General features: G+C 44.5%; 1 protein-coding gene across 1 annotated transcript; it reads right to left on the reverse strand.

Moving 5' to 3' along the window:
- Positions 1-1,904: 1,904 nt before the first annotated feature.
- LOC139640198 (MAGUK p55 subfamily member 7-like) lies at positions 1,905-18,638 on the reverse strand. Its single transcript, XM_071514375.1, has 18 exons — positions 18,614-18,638; positions 18,167-18,285; positions 17,289-17,366; positions 15,621-15,701; positions 13,838-13,972; positions 12,034-12,115; positions 11,841-11,926; positions 11,551-11,625; positions 10,740-10,936; positions 10,522-10,580; positions 10,283-10,303; positions 9,815-9,868; positions 6,947-7,120; positions 4,596-4,676; positions 4,407-4,500; positions 3,973-4,081; positions 2,969-3,112; positions 1,905-2,135 (listed from the first exon to the last, which is right to left on the reverse strand). Exons 1-18 carry the CDS (start codon positions 18,636-18,638, stop codon positions 1,905-1,907), a joined length of 1,845 nt encoding a protein of 614 aa, XP_071370476.1.
- Between the last annotated feature and the right edge of the window lie 1,643 nt (positions 18,639-20,281).

The raw sequence follows: 20,281 nt of genomic DNA on the forward strand, positions 1-20,281 counted from the left end.
CTCTTTTCAAGGAGCATAATTAACCACCATATACTTTAAGCATGTGTTATACAGTTGTGGTAGTTTATAAGTTATGAACATCGCACGCCGAGACGAAGATATTGTTCGACATCAGCCGTATTTATTTTCAGGTTCCTCGAACAGACAGTTACATGATTGAGCCAAATTAACCGAGACCAATTGACATCATACTTCTGCGTAATGTTTGAAGTGGGAGCTGCAGCGAACATAAAACGGGGGGTTTTCATTGGATCGCTCCGGTGTCTTTAATGGCATCGTTATGATCTCAGAGGGTGCCTGCAGAATTATACTGCCATGCTTGGCTGAGGTCGGGCTTCAGACCTGGCACAGGCGGCGGGCAGAGCTGTGAGTGTTGCCCCGACAGCCTGCTTGGTACACTTGGTGCCCGGGATACATGTATACACACACACACCGATGGCTCATGGCTGCCTCTCCATCAGCACCCAAAGACACAGCAGCACTCCGCCATCTTCCCGCCATTGCCGACCGTGTTTGACATCGACGCCAAAGTAAATAAATACTTCATTCAGCCTCTGACTCGACGGTGCGCTCCACCGATTTGCTCATCACCCCTGCCCTAATCCTGCCTATGACGAGGCTCCCCCTGCCCTTACAGTAGGATTTTATGCTCGCTCGTAACTCTCCCTCTCCCGGTACGTCCGCGCGTAAGGCCCAAATCCCCCAGAAGCCCATTACCTTCCCTCCACATCACGCTGCTCTCCCTTCCTCCCAAACATGGCATGATGGACACATTAACACTCCTTCACACCCAATTGACCGCAGCGTCCAAAAAGAGGAAGGAAACCCCCCGAATGTGGAGGAATGCAGCCATTAAATACAATTAGCTCCGATCGCTCAGGGTGAAATCTGCACTATGCGTCTCATGGTTTAGAAGCAGCTGTGATAGTCAAATATGAGTGTTTGCTAATGGAGTGTCTCTAATGGTGAGTTGCTGCCAATTATTCTGAATTCCTTCAATAATGGTATTGTATAGCACAGCTTCCTGCACAAGTAATGCATGACTCTCAAAGCAGAGTCGGCCTTCAACTGTACATGTATGGAACTTAAAAACATATCAGTTGAAGCCCTCAAAGACCCATATATCCGTGTGGTTTGAATAAAAATTTCAACAGCTCATGTAATACAATGTGTATAATCCATTTACATTATTCGGAGTGTAAATGACACACAGTGCCTTCATTATCTATGAATGTACATAACTTACAGCCTTTGAAAATATCACTGCCCTGAACAGCTAAAACAGGCTGACATGCCGCTTCGTCTGAAGGCTTCCATTGTCTGTTATCTTGTCTGTATCCCGACTTCGTATAGCATGTCGTTGGCGAGTGTCTCCCCCCGACTGCTGCTAATAATATTCCTCTGGTGTACATTACAGTTAATTGAAGTGCAGCAGCTGTCAGAATAATTACATGCTGATGTTTGCGACTTGGCAGGGAAGGGCTGCACGCGGCCACAAGTTATGGAGAGTTTTCTTTCTTTTTTTTCTCCTTCTTCTTCTTCGTCCTGCGAGCCGACGTTACTTCAGCCAAATGCCAACAGAAGAACTGGCTCCGGGATAGAGGGAGGGAGGGAGAGAGAGCGAGAGAGGGTTTCTGTTTGGCTAATTAGCTCCACACTGTTTTCAAGGGACACGATGGGATACGCAGGCCTAGCTTGACAACATGAAAGCATTTGAAATAAGAAAAAAATCAAGATTCAATTTAAAAGACAGTACGATTATACTGGATATACTATCTTGATATCTTATATATGGTATATATATCATTTTTTGTACTTTGGCAGCAGCACATACAGAACTAAATGCCTCCTTTGCTTTTGGACGGCTAGTACACTGTAGTGATCTGGGTTCCTGCGTAAGAGAATCAAATCCAGCCTGCAAAGTGACCACAAGATCTCCGCGCTTTCATGGGCGAGGAGCAGATCCACTCTGCAGGGACCCACTGGACCTCTGCCCCCTGCATCTCCTCCAGGTCTGCCTTCAGCTCCCCGAACGCCGCGGCCACATCGCCGTTGACGATCACCCTGTCGAACAGGTGACCGTACTGGCTCTCCATGGTCTCCGCTGAGTCGATGATGTCCTCAAAATCCTCCTCCTGCGAATGAAAAACACAAGTCGGAGGCGATGATGGGATGCGACACCTCGTCTCCATCAGCTAAAAAGCATTCGACCACCTCTGAGAAGTCGTTTTAGAATGATTCGGGTGTAACGGGACAGGATATGAAACGGATCCCCATGAGCGGTCCACTGTACCGACATGCTGAGAGTAGAGCATAAGAGGCCTTTTCACACCAGCTGTAGTGCAGTCTGAAAGCACAGGTCCTATAAAGATATGGCTGAACGGTGTGGCAGTGGGCAACCTCCAGCCACGCTGCTACACAGGTGTACGACCCTGCCTTTTAATAAGGGCAGCCGGGGTCAAACAGTGAAGGAGAAGACAGATGGGCGTTATGAAAGTGACCTGGTGTCTTCTCGCCCTGCCACAGACACATGTACCATCCTGAGATTCACATACAACAACAACACACACACACACACACACACAGAAGATGTAACCCTTCACCCCTTGTGCTCACCTATATGTTCTTCTGCAACACAGTTATGGAACAAGCAGCCACCCACCCAGCAGCCTTGCCCCTCCTCGAGAGATCTCCTGTCTCTTAAATGTCACATGTAAGCCGCAGGGTCAGCCATGTGTAAGACAAGGTGTGTGTGTGCATGAGTGAGAGAGCCTGTGTGTGAGTTTAGGTGTGTGTGTGGTGTGTGGGTGGGTGTGTTAAAGTGAAGGCGTTTGACCTCACACCGCCCTGCGCTGTGCATGTTACACGACATGGAACAACTACCTGACTTCACGCATGATACATACCTGATGGAATGTGTTCTGTGTGTGTGTGTGTGTGTGTGTGTGTGTAGCACAGGTTGCCTTACCGAAAATATCCTGACTGGTTTGGCGTCCTCCTCGTCACAGATGAACTTGGCTCTCCTCCTGGTGAGGCGCAGCTCCTCGATGCGCGGCGGCTTCACGAACACCACGTATGGTTTGAATTCGGCTGTGTACACATGCTTTATTTTCTGTAGTGCCCAAGACATGGAAGTAGGTGGAGGCAGAAGAAGAGCTGTTTTTAGCACGACATGTAGTCTAAACAACATACACTTGTCTCTTATTGGCTGAATTAAAGAAACATATTCAAGTTTTTGGAAGATTGGCCGGTTGGTCGACTTATCCGTTAAGCGATGAGAGCATAGACAAGAAAAAAAGGATCCATGTGGTAGATCATCGGCTCTGCTGCTCCATGCTAACACTTTAGCTTACACTATGTTGAGTGATAGTAGGCGACTAGCAGTATCTCAAAAGTCATAAAATGAGAATTTGTAGCAGTTCTAAAGCTAAATGGTGAGCAATCTTAAATTAGTTTGGTGGTTTTGTGTTGGGGATTGGTCAAATTTACACTACTGTAAATTTTTTACAGTTTTGAACTACCAGGGTCTACTTTTCCCTGTTTCCATAAGAAGTGAATGTGATGGGCGATGTGAGACTGTCTACAGCTACAAATCACTGTGAAATGGATGAATACGTGGTTGCTCACCTGAAATAGTTCCAAGAATAAACTATATAAGTTACACTGAGTTTATGAAATTTCATTTTTAAACTTTATAAATCGACAAGTCATATAATAAAAACAACTTTTTTATTAATAAAAATTGTAGTGCTTTGGATAATGCCAGTTGCCTACTCATGCTCAAAAGTGTTAGCATGGAGCACTGGAGTGATTTACCGGGGACACATGGATGATTTTGGCTTCCACGTTCTCATCATCATCACTCTCTACTGTTCCCACCACTTCAAAAACTCTGTGTGTCCTTTAACAGTAGTCTGCCTTGAACTGGCTCAGTTCAACTACTCGGGCATGGATTGTGACTGGCCCACTCACATTAGGGTGCACATCCAGAAGGCACACCTTGCCCTCCGCTCTCACCCGCTGAATAGAGTCCAGACTTGTTCCATAGTAGTGTCCTCCGTACCTCCCATACTCTACGAACCTACAGATAGAGAGACAGAGACACAAGGACAGACAAACAGAAAGACAGCCTAAAAGATGGCAGGCAGGCAGCAATAATTATGATCATGACAATAATATAATATAATATAATATACGTAGTTGTTTAATTCTAATAAAGTATAATTGTATTGACTTCTTTAAAACAGCTTACCAAGCACTTTAACAAGCAAATAAAAGCATAAAAATAAAATGAAGTAAAATAATAAAATAAAGACACCCACAGAACAAAATTGGGACTGGAGATGTTTTTGTTTTTTTATCACCATGGAAATGGCAACCTGATGAACGGCACCAGCATAATATACCTATGATTGAGAATATCCTCTTCAAACATGTGAGCGGAGACAAAGCGATAATCCACCCCGTCTTTCTCTTGCCTTCTCTTCTCGCGCGTGGTGTCTGCAAGAGAAGAAGAGGAGTCTACTGTAAAGAGACGAGGGTGGCAAAGGGTGCCAGCCAGCATCGGTCATGAAGCTTCTGGGCGCCTGCCTTACGTGGGACGGTGACGCCATAGCGGTCGGGGTCAGAGATGAAGAGCCTCCGCTTCAGTTCGTTAACGCCGACACCGCTGGGCCCTGGAGACAAAGATCAAAACGCTGCGTTCTGTGTGTGTGTGTGTGTGTGTGCTAATGTTTTCCTGACGACAAGCCCGGCATCAAATGGGCCTTTATTCTAGTGATCTGGAGACGCATCTGTCTTTATCATCAGAGAGGGAGAGAGAGAGAGAGAGGGAGAGAGAGAGAGGCAGACAGACAGAGCTCTGATTTCACATTGATTTCAATCTGTCTATGATTCTCCAATCCTCCCCTCTCTCCTAGTTTTGCATCTCTCTCTCTCTCTCTCTCTCTCTCTCTCTCTCTCTCTCTCTCAAAGGTTTAATACTTCTATACCCTCTGGAAAATCCATAGCATCACATCTAAATGTGACATCTGCAACGCCACACAGTATCAGTGTCATTAGGAGTGTAGGATGCACAGGACAAAGCGCAACGCACGCACACACACACACACACACACACACACACACACACACACAGCATCTGGGATTTTTTCTTCCAGCGCAGGCTTCAGCAGCCCCAGATTGCATCAGCCTCAAATGGAGTGTTGTCTGAAAGTGGGATTCCTGACATACCTGCCTTTTCCATCACGGCGTTGCATGACCTCGATACATTACAAAATATCAAGTTTATAGACTCTCCACTCTTACATTGCTAATGTCTTTCACAGCTGCTCCGAGGCACTGCAGAGGAGCATCATCCTACGCTACGGATACTTTCTTCTGTCCTTTTTTTTTTTTTTTTTTTTTTTTTTTCCAAAAGCTACATGATCTTTTTGGCTTAAAGTGGCTGGCAGTCATTCTCACCAAGTTTCCTGGGGCAGCGCAGTCTATTGTTTCACTGAAAGCGGGTATACAATGCAGATAGAGAAGGCTGAATTTCCAACCTGGTCAAACCTGATCCAGCTGGTCCTGTTTTAGCGATCCAGGGCTTGGTTTTCCTGTCTATAACTCTCATTGCCAATAAGCTATATATTCCTATTGATGACCTCCGGTCAATGAAGAGCCTTCACTGCAGACAGTAAAACATAATCCAGAGTCGGGGTAAGCTCCAACTCAATTAAAGAGGTCTAAATCTAAATCCAGGCTGTCTTAACTGTTCCAGTTTGATGATGGAGCACTTGGCTGACATTATGAGGGATCTTATTCGCAATCCACTCATCCCATTCTCTCCATTCGTCTATCATTTATCTGTTCTGTACCTTTGTTTTTTGCACCTCTTCGGTTCATTGTGTTTCTCTCCTCTCGCCTCCTTCCCACTTTCAATTATTCCTATCGCTCCATCTCTCCTCTCAGTCCTCCACTTTCCCTCGGTCACAGATGACCTACAGCGGCATTGTAATATGACATTAAAAAGACCTTCAGCGGGGCTCAGTGTAAGATTCTCCTGGGAGAGATATAGCTCAAAAGTACATAGAGCAGGCCTGCAGGATTGGCAGAGAACTGAACCTGGGGTGGGCTCTTAGGTAACTTTAGAGAACACAATATATTCTGACTTGGACTTTTCTGACAGTGTTTACGTGAGTCTGATGGGAAAAGATTGTTCTCGCACTCATGACTGGAAGCATAAATCTTCATCAAAGCGTTACTGATTCTTTTTGACCAACGACGGCTTCAGTATTAGCGTCCCTTTACTGAATGGGCTCATGCTATCTTGAATTTATTTCACAGACTAAAAAAACACAGGTATCTCCAATGGGCTATGGGTCCATGCGATATACACTACCAGTCAAGTTTGGACCCACCTGATTGAATGTACTGTGTCTTTCATTCTCTTAAAGCCATTTTGATCTAAAGGCTTATGCTTAAATGCTTGAAATTAGTTTCTTAGACAAATATAAATAGTGAAGTTGATGCCTATGTATGAATTTCTTTCCAAAGCCTTTGCCGTTCCATCAAGACAAAGGGCGGCTACTTTAAAGAATCTAAAATATAAGATATTTTTGATTTGTTTCACCCTTTTTTGGTCGCTGCATAACTACATTTGTGTTATTTCATAGTTTTTATGTCTTTACTATTATTCTAAAATGTGGGAAATAGTAAAAATAAAGATAAATGTGGTGTGTCCAAACTTTTGACTGGTAGTGTAAATAGTGTAAATCATGCATGTATGGCTGTATCACACAGTCCCCCATCGCCCTATTCACAGCATGGGAACCTGGTTCATAAGCCATTCACATCGTGCTTTAAATGAATCACAAAGGCACAAAGCACAATGACTCTCTCCCTCACACACGGGATGGGAACTTACCTATTCCTCTACATGAACGTGTGTTTCGGTCACACTCACCCACCAGGAGCACCAGGCGGTGTCTGTCCCTGGGCTCCCTGCGGTAGGGAACCACCTCCATGTAGGTAGGGGTCCGGACCGAGCCATCCGCCCCAGCGCTCCTCCTCCTGGACTGGGCCGCCGCTCTGGCCCGACTTCCCCTCCTGCCCAGTCGGAAACTCCTTCTCAAGCCAGCTGGGACGGGGAGAGATGGATGTGTGAGTGCGTGGGTATGTGCGTGCGCGCCAGCCCACCTGACAGGTGTATTACTCAGAACCTAGCAGGAGGGAAATCCTCACTATGACAGCCGTCAAAAACACAAGTTCATGTTGACACTAAGTCATGGTGTTTTCCCGTAATTCAAAGCAAGCTGGACAGACGGGGCAGCAGAAGAATATTTGCCATGACATAAAGCAGGACTGTGCAAAGGAGGCCAAAATTTGTCCTTCATGAAAGTCTATGTGGTCATGTAATTTAGTTATATATAACAGAGGTGGGGACTTGACTTGGACTCGACTTCACTTGGGTTCTGGTGACTTGGCACTTGACCTTGACTTGTACTTTGATGACTTGAAAAGGTTTCTAAAGTCTTGACTAAAGATCTTGTGTTTGTGTAAATGACTCAGATTGAAAGTGATGAGATTTGTTCCAGCAGACAACTGAATTTAAATTCTGTTTTCTGATTTTGTATGGAATGATTGAATTTATTGAAGTTGAAACTGATTATAGAAATCAAACTCATGATGCTCTGACCAAGTTTTTATCCTATTAAAACCATATTGCACTGAAAAGTCCTAGATATTTAGTTTTCTTTAAGATATGAAATTGATTCTGGACTCTTGATTTGTTCTGACTTGAATTGGTGTTCTACATTTAGACTTGAGACTTGACACGAATGACTTGGACTTGACTTGGACTTGACTTGGACTTGAGACTTGTGCCTCAAGACTTGAGAGTGACTTGGGACTCGAGCAAAGTTTACTTGCTCACACCTCTGATATTAACAAACTCCACATAAGACTTACAAGCTAATTCGTACTTATCGCACTTCTGAAAGAATCAATAATCAATCACATGTTTTGGTCCAAAGTTCACCGTCCATTTCACATTGCTTCCCTTGGTTCACCTTATCAAAAACTTTGGACACACTTTCGATGAAGACTGAACACTGGAGCTGTTCAACAGGGTTAAAAAGGCAACAGCGATACTCTTGATGACAACAAGGATCATCACAACACTTAAGAGAGCACTACAGTGCACATGGGTGGCAGGAATCCAGACGAAAGCAGCGTTCAAGAAACCATCAACACTGCCACCCCCGAAACTGTTATCACGCACTCTCCCGATCTAACAGAACTCTCCAGCGGAGCGAGAGTCAAGAGACGACAAGTTGGGAGTCGAGCATCCCAGAATAGTCGGTCACGCGTGGCTTGTAGGCCGTCTGACAGCCAGTGTCTGCCATGCGACTGTGGTTTGGCCCGGCTTGGCAGGCTCCCTCTGCCAGGGATGCTTTGACGTCAGCTGTAATTTCACAATGTAAGCATATCTGTCCATTTCCCCCCTCTCTGCTTTGCCGTTTTTCGGGGATTTCAAATTTTTTTTTGTTGACAAGCTCGTGACGGGTGATTTAAGCTGATGATTTCACCCAGAGTCTGTCAGAGGCTAACAGATACTGTGTAAAACCAACGTTAGAGAGCGAAAAGGGATCATTCTTATTTCCTCAGGGGAAATGAGATCTAAGACGTGGAGGAAAACAACATCCCAAAGTAATTCTCCGTCTTAAGTAATTCTGGCAATGGAATTCAGAGAGCAGTCCTCATCTTTCAGTGAAAAACAGCCCAGCTCTCGGCATTAAATAACCATTAACTCACAGTATCTTTTTGTGGGAATGTTATTATGACATTTCCGCTTCATTGGACAATGTACACTATACAGTGAAGGGTGAGAGGACAGATGAGTATGAGAAGGAAGGCTATGGCATGCAACATAGGTCATGAGCTGGACTTGAACCATAGACTTGAACCCCATAATGTCAAGATTAGATGATATGAGCCTTAGCTTGCAGTGCGAAAGAGCAGGCAACCAACTCTCAGTATGAAACCTCATCGTCCTCCATAAATAAACTCAGACCATCTGGGTACTTTTGCATGGTACAGCTACCAGTCTCACTAAAATGATCCAATCTCACTATTTTGCAGTTCGCTGACAGCCAAAACAACCTGATATGTAAAAGTGAACATGGTAAAAACTGACAGACTAACAAAAATGCTAGATTTAGTTCACCAGTGATCTAAAAAATGCCTTTGTTTGTGTATCTATAATACACTACTATGTCCCTTCTTCTTCACTGACTCTCCCCTCTCTGTAGTGTGCGTGCAGTTGCTCTTGTGGCATCTATTAAGTGATCAATAACAGTTTAAATCCCAGACTCGGAGGAAATGCAGAGTCTGAACCACATCCTCAGGTGGAACCTGGCCTGGCCTGAGGAAAGATCAAATGCACATTATTAAATGCACATGACTCTCACAATTGATATAAAGCAACATCTATAATTCACCTTGCCTTGCAAAGGCATAAGGGCCTTTTCACAATCAGCCATAGGTGCACGCATACACACACACACACACACACTACGCATGCAAACACATCGTATCCAATCCGTGAGATCAAGACAAATGGGATAAATGGGACGGCTAAAACCTCATTTGCCGTTCTAGTTCACTCTCCAAGTCTCCGAACCACAGGGCTACATCATCAGACGACCTGGTTTGTAAATAAAGCCAGGATTTCATTTTCTCTCTGGTTTTCCTTCCCCGCCTGGATCGCACGGGTAGATGTCCCTTTTCCAGTGTCAGTGGGGTTTGAGGGGGAGAAAGCCAAGCATCTCACCAATGTGAATTCCTGTTATTGCTCCATAGTCTGCGTCCTCCACGACTGGAAAAAGAGGAAGACAGAAGGAAGAGTGAGGAAACTGTGCACACAAACCGCAAGGGGATGACATATTCGCTGCTCTGAAATTTCATACTCAAAGTATAAGCACATGTTCTGACCCTAATGTCCAAATGATTTGCTTTGTAAACACAGAAAACTTCTAATAAGACTTCTATTTAGAAATCATATCCACAATTTGAAATTATTGATAACTACTCTACTCTTACAAAGTGATTGCTGGCATGAAAGTTAAGTATTGTGGAATGCCATTAAAGTTATTATCTTAAGCCCTGGTTTTACTACATAAAAACATATTTGGAAACAAAATCCTCTGCATTTTGGAAATATAGAGTGAGGATAGTGATTGCCATTGGATGATAGAACTCTTTTATTCAAAATACATATCATAGCTAACAAGGTAAGCACCCACAGTACCTTCCTCATCATCTGCGCAGCATGTGGGGAGAACAAGAGCAGTGAGCACAACAGCAGGACAGCAGAGGGGAGGTTCAGCTCACCCATGACCTTCACCTTGACCGTGACCTTCAGGCACGACCTATTGACCCGGGGGATCTCTAGTGTGTTTATTGGGAAAAAGTGTTAAATGGGCTTCTTTTATTCTTTGCAGGTGTGGCGATTTTACGGGGGAAATGTTTGCGGATCACCTGTTGGTTTGACTCGCCGGGGCTTGAACAGGGCTTTAGGCCGCTGCAGGGCCACTCGCCTGTAGGAAGGAAGGAAGGAAGGAAGGAAGGAAGGAAGGAAGGGAACGACAGAGAAAACACGACTGAATCAAAAGGGGATTCGTCAAAATGCCTTTCGGGAATTATCCGAGGGGTTTTTTTTGGTCATTCGAGTGGCAGCAACAGCAGAAGAAGAGCACCTCTCGTGGAGCTGCTGCGAGGGGATGAGCCCCGCCCGGGCGTCGCCGTCTCCGTGGCAACGGGCCTGCCACCAGGTGTCGTCCTCGGTGCTGACGATCTGGATGATGTCGCCCCTCTTGAAGGCGAGTGCCGCCGCCCTGCAGGGGACGGCGGGATCCTCTTTGGGGTCGTAGTCAAAAAGAGTCCGAACGAACAACTGGGGAGGAAAGCAGGTGTAATGATTTAGCTGAAAACAGCTTTCGGCTTTCAGCTTTCCTTACAGATGAGGAAAGAAAGAAGAGACTCCCAGTTGATGTCAATGTTACATTTCATATTTTCTGTCTCTTTCTACTGAGGCTGTCTGAGCTTTTCCTGTATTCTGACAATGAACACAACATCTTTGTCTTGTACTTTTTCATAGATTTTGGTGTTGTTTTTGAAGAACAAATGCATGACCATTGAAATCCATTTGACTCAACCCATTAAAATGCCCTAGTTCCCTTCCCCTTGTTTCCATCTTGGACCTCCATTCCATTTATATGTGGCAATGACCTAGAGTTCTTTCTGAATAAATAAATTGGAAAACAAAGAGGAAAATCTTTTCATTAATTGTTAACTAATGCTTTCCACAATAACACAAAATTTCCTTTTATTAAAGTGGTACTGCTCAGTGAAGAACTGACTCAACACATGAGGTACAACTGATTTAATCTGTCAGCATGAAATCAGATGGGCATCTTTCCCAGTTCAGCCAGCTTCCATATAAATGTAAAGACTAAAAAAGGACACATCATGGGGGAAAAAAAGATGTGTTTATTATATTTACTGTACCTTCTTACTGGATGACACCTCTTCCTTGGTGGAAGCAGGAATGACTGTGAAGGTAACTTCACCCTGAGACCGAGCCTGACACAAGAACAGCAACACAACATTCACTAACAAAGACTGAAGAAAGGAAAAATAGAGAAACAGAGAGAGAGGGAAGAAACAGAGAGAGAGAGAGAGAGAGAGAGAGAGAGAGAGAGAGAGAGAGAGAGAGAGAGAGAGAGAGAGAGAGAAACAGAAATAGCCAATCAAGAGACACTGAAGCAAACAATGTGACCGGGAGAGATGAGGCTAACCAGTAGAGGAAGGATTTCCTTTGGCTTCTTGTGCTCCAGTGAGACTCCATTCACCTCCTTCAGCTCATCCCCTTCATGAATCAGGCCTACGAAACGTTACACAAGAGCCATAATGCTACTACAACTCAGGCAGGACCGCTATGGAATAACAGCATAAGTGTAGACTGTAATAAATGAACGTTATTAAGCTTACCACTCTTGTCCGCTGCACCTCCTCTCATGATCCGTGCCACAACAATAGCCCCAGAGGATTTATCTCTCTTAATTGTGGCCCCCTGTGTTGCACAGATGGGGGGGTGGGGGGGGGGGGTGGTGATGAATGGATGGGTGATGAACAAATAGAAAAGCAGATGAGTGATAAATCGATGGATAGAAAGAGGAAAAAGATGGAAAGAGACGGGGAGCGATGGCGAGGCAAAGAGAGTGAGAGCAACATGTTGATTTTATTACAGTCCAGACAAGCTACTCAAATAAAGTCCCTCCATTCCGACGAGGGTTATTTGTATCAAGACGGGACCATTTAGCCGGCTGCATTCATGTAACACACAGAGCGCTGGAAAAGGTTATCCAAATCAGCATTATTTTCAACAGATGTTATGGATGTGGAGCAAATCGCAATGGAAAAGAGCATCTTATGTAGTTGCCTACAATCAGCTCACGCCGGGGTGTAACCCTGTTGTCTGGAAAACGGGAACATACTGGATCGATCAAAGAGGCCGTGTCATAAAAAGGTCAGGCCCCTTCCAATCTACTTTTGGGATCAATACAAAAGTATGTTCTCTATTATTGGCTCTGAGTACCCTCCCGTCCCAAAGCTGAACCACTTATACAAGAGCAGGCACACACACTGCAAAAAAATGTCCATCTTAATAAGGATGTTATTCTCATATTTGCTCTTAGAATATAATAAAGTTAAAACTACTCCCAATGGTGTGCGATAATTCCAAATGTGTCCCATGCAGTATCACTTGATACAGGAATTATTTTTTTTTTAAATTGACAATCCTGAAACACGGCAGAATAAGGCAGATCACTCAATTAGTATCAACAAAATGACCCTTGATTCAAGAAAATTCTTGAAACAAGTTGATTTACATTGGAAAGTAGTGAAATTATCCCCCAAAACAGCAGGTTTTTCCATCTGTTTTAAGGCTCAATACTGCATTAAATGACTTTATTAAAGGACGGAGGTTTTTTACAGTGCATGGGTATATATACACATGCTTAAACACACACACACACACACACATGCACATACTTCACAACAACGCTGCAACTCTGCGGTGTGTCACAGCTGATATATGGCAGCAGAGATGTGGAAGAATTGACTGTGTAAAGTCGTGGTTTTTGAAGAAAGCAAGCAGCAGCAGCAGCCCGGAGACAAAGGTGATCCAGGCTGTTGCAGAAACCTCTTTCCTTATGTTTCCCCTCATTCCAAGGGGCTTTGGTCCTGGCTACACCTTTGCTTACGTGGCTTTCGCGGTCTCGCTACTTGACAACATGACATAAATTCAGTCCCCGCACAAAAGTTCCGCCCCGAGTCGCTCGGATTCTTTTATTGCTTTGAACCGCCTCCGCACGTCAGATATTGTTGCTGGACAAATTGCACATTTTCGAGCCCAGTTGCCCTGTTACATGGTTGTCTTAACTTTAATACCTGCGTTTTTACATCGCGCACACAGCCTTATTTGTTTTGCGTGCAATTACAAGGCCAGGTTGACCAAATTAGAAACAGGCTGACATACGTACAGTGAGACGGTGACAGTCAAGTTATAGCTACGCTTGGTTTTTCTGAGCTTTTTTGAAGGATTTTCTTAGGGGGAGAAAAAAACGACATTCAACCGAGTGGAATTGTGTTTACAGTCAGGAGAAACTAGGCTTTTTCTGGGTCATGTGTGAAAACAGGGGACATAGAAAGCAGTGAACATTTTTATCAGAGTTTACAAGAATTTTTCACTTGACTTTTGAAAAACAAAGACATGGAGACGTTTACTGACCAGGGGATCTTTGGTTTTGAACAGACTGACAATTTTGACCGAGTCCTCGTCCTCCTCTAGGATGCCGTCAGGTATCGGCGGCAGAGCGGGCTCAAAGTCTCTCTGGGCCACCGTGTCATGGACAGACAAGAAACTCTACGATGGAAACAGAAATATATTTAAGATGCTGGCATGTATTCAGGGGCGTCACTAGGAATTCTAGGCCCCCTGCAAAGATGTGACACTGGGCCCCCCCCACACCCTGATACATCTAACTTAGTGCAGAAGAACCTCACCTCTCTATAGGGCCACTTGAATGTATCCCCCCCACCCCCTTGCCCACCCCACCCTCACTAGCAGCGCCCCTGGCCTTAAAATATCTCCTTCCCAGCACATTTCCTGTAAACTAACCTATGAATGAGCATCAAAGCCAGGACAGTTCATTTAAGTTACATTTTCTTTGTTAGCTTTGGCTGTGTGAAAAAAACCCCAAAGTTTGTTTGCAGAAAAACAATATTCTGGATGTGCAGTAATTTCTCATTACGGGGGCCCGGCAGAAAATACAATTCCTAAAAAGGAATGCGCCGCAACCCGTGGAAGAGCGAGGAGCGAGGAAACATCTGCTCATCAACTCCGCTTTAACAATCAGCCAATCCATCTGTCAGTTAGTCTACTTGTTATCCCCGCGTCCATCAACAGTTACTCTGCGCAGGAGCTGCCAGCGCATGAGCAATGTGTCTCTGGTCACTTTCAGAGACGGCTTTGCAAAAACAAACATTCATTTACAGAGTATTATACCCAGTGTCTCTCGCAAGTATGTGTGAGCTCCCGCGCTCGGGCCAAGAACAAACAGGTCATTAAGGCTGTTTAAACAAACCTGTTGGTTCGCGGCTGGCTTCTGCTCCTCATTAAGAGCAGCAGCCCACTGGAAAACCATGCACCGCGTGTGTGTGTGTGTGTGTGTGTGTGTGTGTGTGTGTGTGTGTCTGAGGTATGATTGTTGATTGTCAGCGGTTCTGAAATGGGGAAACATGCGCTTGAGTAGTCTGGTCCTCTACATGGGTGAGCACTAATAAACAGAACCCAGGAGTAGATTAGCTTGAATGCCGGTGCGGTTGATAGATGTCAACACCCTCCGATGGGGAGAACGATGAGGTGAACTGAATAAAAAAAAAAAAAGGAATAATATACTTTACAGTTGGATACATTTCTCAGTTTGTACGGTGTGTGTGAGAGGCAATTATAGGATGTGCAGTTGCAGCACAAAACAACAAAATACTATGTGTGTGTGTGTGTGTGTGTGTTACAGTGTTCAATCTCCTGAACAGCATCAGAGCGGCTCCGATGAAGCATGAGAAACGTGTGCTTTAGCGTAGTCGGGTGATCTGATCTTTCAAATTGCACCTTCAAGCATCAGATATGTTGAAGAACATGAGCAAAACACGATTCAGAAGCGGGTTACTTTCATTGTTAATGAGCCTTTCACACTGGAGCGCTGGGGGGCGGGGGGTGAGGCAAAACAGCATTTTACAACTGGATTAATTTCTTCTTTCACAAATGGCCCATACGAGTGACAATTATGGGATACGCTTCAGCGGCAGAAAACAGCGCGCTTGCACACTTTCTGGGCGCGTTAACGTGTGTGTGTGTGGGCGCTCTTATGTTACAGAGATGAAGAGGTCAGCGAATCGTAGGCTATACTTCCCGCGGTGGAAACAAGACGATTTGATTGGACGGAGGGAAAGTATTGGACTGAGCTGGCTAGAAGAACCTATCTACACCATGGAAGGGAATGCTCTTCTACCTTAAAGTGGGGGTTGGATAAGAGGGCAACCAGCTCTTCGACTTCAACTCTCCTGCCTTGATGCATCAGCTCTTCCACCAACTACAGAGAGAGAGAGAGGGGGCAGAATATTGTTATAATTAGAGGTATACAGTCATATGATGGCCTGAGTGAGGTTTGTCCTAGTTCCTCAAGCTAAGCCTCCTCCCAGCTCAACCATAGACAGTGAACCAGGCATAGAGACACAGACAGAGACACAGATAGGCCTAATGTGACGTATATCTGATTCAGACTGCAGTGACACATCATCAGTGCTGCCGTTATCCGTCACACATGTTTCCAACTTGCTGGTACTTTGCTTTTCGTTAAACCGCTCCTCTCTGTTCGTGTTTCGGGGTTTTTCCGCGTCTTCGGGGCCGCCGTCAGGAAAAGGCTCACGAGTCTTCCAGGCTTTACACGACAGCTGCGGTGGCGGCTGAAGCGGAGCGGCCTTGACCGCCGGCTGCGAGCGGCGAGGCGGCCGAGCGACCGTGTGCAGCCGCCGCCCCGTCAAGCGTATTACTGTAATGACTCCGACTGCTTCAAGATGTCGAGGGCGCGCTCCAGAAACACAATGTATGAAGGTCGTTAGTTTCCACTGTGAGCAAACAGAAGCCTCTCTGAGGGGAAACAGATCCACGGGTTTTGGCCCCACCAGTAGGGCCCTGATGATTTAAGCCAGGCGGAGAGCGGCTGTCGAAGCGAATCTCCGAGCGCGGGGAGTGAAAGGAAGGAGATGTGAGAGGAGTGTGTGTGTGTGTGTGGAGGGGAGGGGGGTGGAGGAGAGGAGAGTATGGAAACACAGCGGAAAACTATGTAGGTATAGGGGAGAAGATAAAAGGAGGCAAACGGAGGGGGGAAGGAGAAAGGGAGGAAGGAGGAAGGGTCGAGATAATGGAAGGAGAGCGGGATTTTGGAAGTGGAGAGGGAAAAGAGATGGAGAAAAAGAGAGGATGGAAGCATGGAGTAAGGGAAAAGGGTAAAAAAAACCAAAAAAACAAGGGCCTTATAGCAGCATTTTGTTACAGATTGGAACAAGAGGGAGAAACCAGGAAATAAAGAAGGGTTATCAAAATGGTACAAAGGAGGTAGAGAGATGAGTTGGGGAAAAAAAGGGATGATTAGGAACAGGAGTGAAAGAGACTGGTATATGAAATAATAGATGCACAGTTGAAGGGAATAGAGAGGGAGCTGTGCTGTTTGGATCACAGCCGTAGTGGGAGTGTTCTGTGTCACTTCATTTTAAATCTGAAATTAATTGTATTCCTCCAACCTGAAACGTTAGACTACTCACAAAATGATTTTAACAGCCTAATGCTCGGCGCTGTCCTTGGTGACCGGCCTTCATGGAATACAGACATAAAATGATATGTGCTTTAGAACACATTTTTTTGCGCAGAAACAGCAGGGATTAGCACTAATCACATCCAAGGTGACATAGTGAGGAGATTACGTTTCAACGCCTAATACGTATTAAATGGGAAAGTGCATTCCGCACATGTTTCAGTGTGAGAAGAAGAGAGTCGTCTGCGTAACACAGGAAACAATTCGAACAATGAAATATCCTCCACTTTGCCTCTCCTGTCAAAATGCATTTTTATCCGAGGCAGTGCATCTGTCTGCAGAAGCAGTTTGGAGGGAGTCACTCACATCGGAGGCCAGGCCCGCCGCATGCTCCTGGACCGGGACGGCACTGCGCTTCTCAAAACGCTTCAGCCGCTCGTGGATCTGTCAAGTCAGTAAAGTGTCACAGTTAAGCCCACAGTGCAGTAAAGACGCACTGTGTGTGTGTGTGTGTGTGTGTGTGTGTGTATGTGTGTGCTTTAGTCTGTCCAAATGTCTGAGTGTATCTATACCTCTATCAAGATACTACTACTACTACTACTACTGCTACTACTATTACTATTACTAGCCTACTACTACTACTATTACTATCACTACTAATACTATTACTACTACTACTACTACTGCTACTACTATACTACTACTACAACTACTTCTACTCTTACTGCTATTACTACAACTGCTATTACTACTACTGCTACTACTATTAGGCTACTACTACTGCTACTCCTACGCCTACTATTAATAATCAGTCACAAGAAGAAGAAGAAGAAGAAGAAGAAGAAGAAGAGAGGAACACCTTGGCAGTGCTTTTTGTAAGAAAACAACAACAACAAGAAAATAGGAACAATCAGTCTCTGTTTCTAATCTTAAAGAGCCTTACAGGCAGAACTAAAGCTCTGTTGTTGGTCATCAGGAATTTAAATATCTGTAATTTGCCAGGACTGCCAGGGCCAGACCTAAGCCTCCCTTAAAAATCTCAAAATGAATTCTAACTCTTAAAGGAAACCAGTTTAAGTAAAATTGGGGTTATGTGACCTCATCTCTGTTTTCACAGACCTATTAGCTGCAGACAAGAGAGGGACTTACAACTGAGACAAGTGCAAAGATAGATGATGTGACCTAAATGGGAGGAAATAAACAATAAGTAATTATACAGCGTGTGGGTGTAAGATTATCTGCACCTTGAAGAGCAGGTGGAGCTTCTTCTCCATTAGCATGCTGTGGAGGAACTTGTAGTCCTCCTCTCTGTCTGTGTGAGTCTCTGTTCCAGACATCACTGATGAGAGCAGCCCGCATACGCCTGCACACACACACACACACACACACACACACACATACACACACACACACACACCACATCAATGAGCGGTACACCTGTATCTCTACTTTATTTATGAGAGTGTTGTTTTGAAGGTTATGGGGTGAGGTCAGGGGTTACAGGTTAAACGGAGGGTGTGATGAAAAAGCTCCCATAGGAGAATCCTTACAAGACTTTGTGTATACAGCTGAACACCCAACTATTATCGTGATCGGTCCTTTATGTTCCAGTTATACAGGTGTTTTATCCATAAGGACAGGATTTGGGATGCAAAAACCAAAGAAAAAACCTATCCAGCTCATATACATACCTCTGTGTTCTGTTCGACTCAGCATCCTCACACTGTGAAAGAAAAAAACAAACTTCATCGAATAGTGACACATCAGTGGCTGTACAGTTATACACAATTATTTTCTACAGTTTTGCTTTGTTTTAATCAGTCTAGAGGGAGAGGGAGAGAGAGAGAGGGAGAGGGAGAGAGAGAGAGAGAGAGAGAGAGAGAGAGAGAGAACTTAGATTTCCACATTGTATGTAAAACATGCCTCTTCTGTGATATTACTGCCCCCTAATGCCGGAACAGGCTATTTCAACCCTAACATTACTGTTCCACTTTCCATGAGGCCAAATCAATAAGCTGTGTTTGTTATTTAATCAATCAATGGTTTGTCAATAATATTCATAGATTCTTCTCCTCATCACATGAAACTTTTGATTTTAGCATTCTATGTTGATCAGTATGACTTACCACTGCATGTAGCAACAAATAAAAACATAGGTTATCATACTGGATATTATGAATTCTAATGACTCTATATAAAACATTAATGTTTAGGTTTCATGGCCTGATCCAGTTATTCACATATGCTTTCTGGAAGATCTTTATTTTTTTTTAATCAATTTTGGATAAGTTAACCATCATCTGCAGACATAAACTTGCATTGAAGAAGCATGTCAGGGTATATACAGTAAGTCCAAAATGAGGATCGGTTTAAATAATGCACTAATGTGACGACAGAATTTGGGTCTACAATCCTTTCTTGTCCATTATCCCCCCATTAGCCTGGCTGGAGGACAATATCCTGTCTGAGACAGAGCACTCATGGGCTTGTGGGCTTTTAATATTTCCAGCCCTGATGATAAATAATAAAGAGATCATGTAAGACAATAAATGAACTTGGATTAATGCACCGCTCTATACAAATTCAAGGCCCAACAGGCGTCTTGTCTCCATTCCAACAAAGTGTATGCAGAGGAAATCATTGCTCAGCACAACAATGCAAAACTTAGATCAGACTCACCAGAGATCGTCTGTGCATTTAGGCCCAGATCAGGCAGGCCATTATCCCTCAATTACCTAAGAGTATAGTTGCATTTGAGCATCCGCTTGCAAAGAGGTGGTGCATAGTGCTGGACTGGTCCGAGTGTAAAAGAGACTGTCTCTGATTCAGGCAATAGATGTTCAGATCTGACCTAGATCAAGCCAGCAGGCAATCGATACAGTAATCACGGGGCATGGGACATTGCCAGTGTTATACCAGTTCCCTTTGCAAGTATGGTTGTTCTTCTTTCTTTCCTTTTTTAGATCTGTTTTGCACTTGTTCCCTCTGTCTCTCTGGTGATAAAAGAGAGTCACCTACTGGGTTGTAAATGACAATGAAGGTGGGAGAACAGGAGGGGGTTGGGAGTGGATGAACTTTAGCATCCACCTCCACAGAGAGGAGGGGGAGAGCGACAAGGGAACTTTAATGTTTATGCTTTATTGATCAGTCACATTATCATATTATATGTGTTATGGAAAAAATGGAGAAACAATGGTTCCTCATCTGTTCCTCATCTGTATAGGCTACTGATCAAATAACCTGCAGAATGTCTTTGTCTCATTCTCCACACCAGATAGCAAAATGTCCCAGGGGAAATTGACAACATTAGACTTAAATGGATCGGCAAAGTGTTCATGCAGACTAGCCGGCAGATCGTG

Source organism: Centroberyx affinis, unplaced genomic scaffold (genome assembly GCF_046629955.1).
Source record: "Centroberyx affinis isolate AG114_WGS23_722 - 3 ecotype Tasmania unplaced genomic scaffold, CSIRO-AGI_Caff_v1 ptg000286l_1, whole genome shotgun sequence".
NCBI lineage: Eukaryota > Metazoa > Chordata > Actinopteri > Beryciformes > Berycidae > Centroberyx > Centroberyx affinis.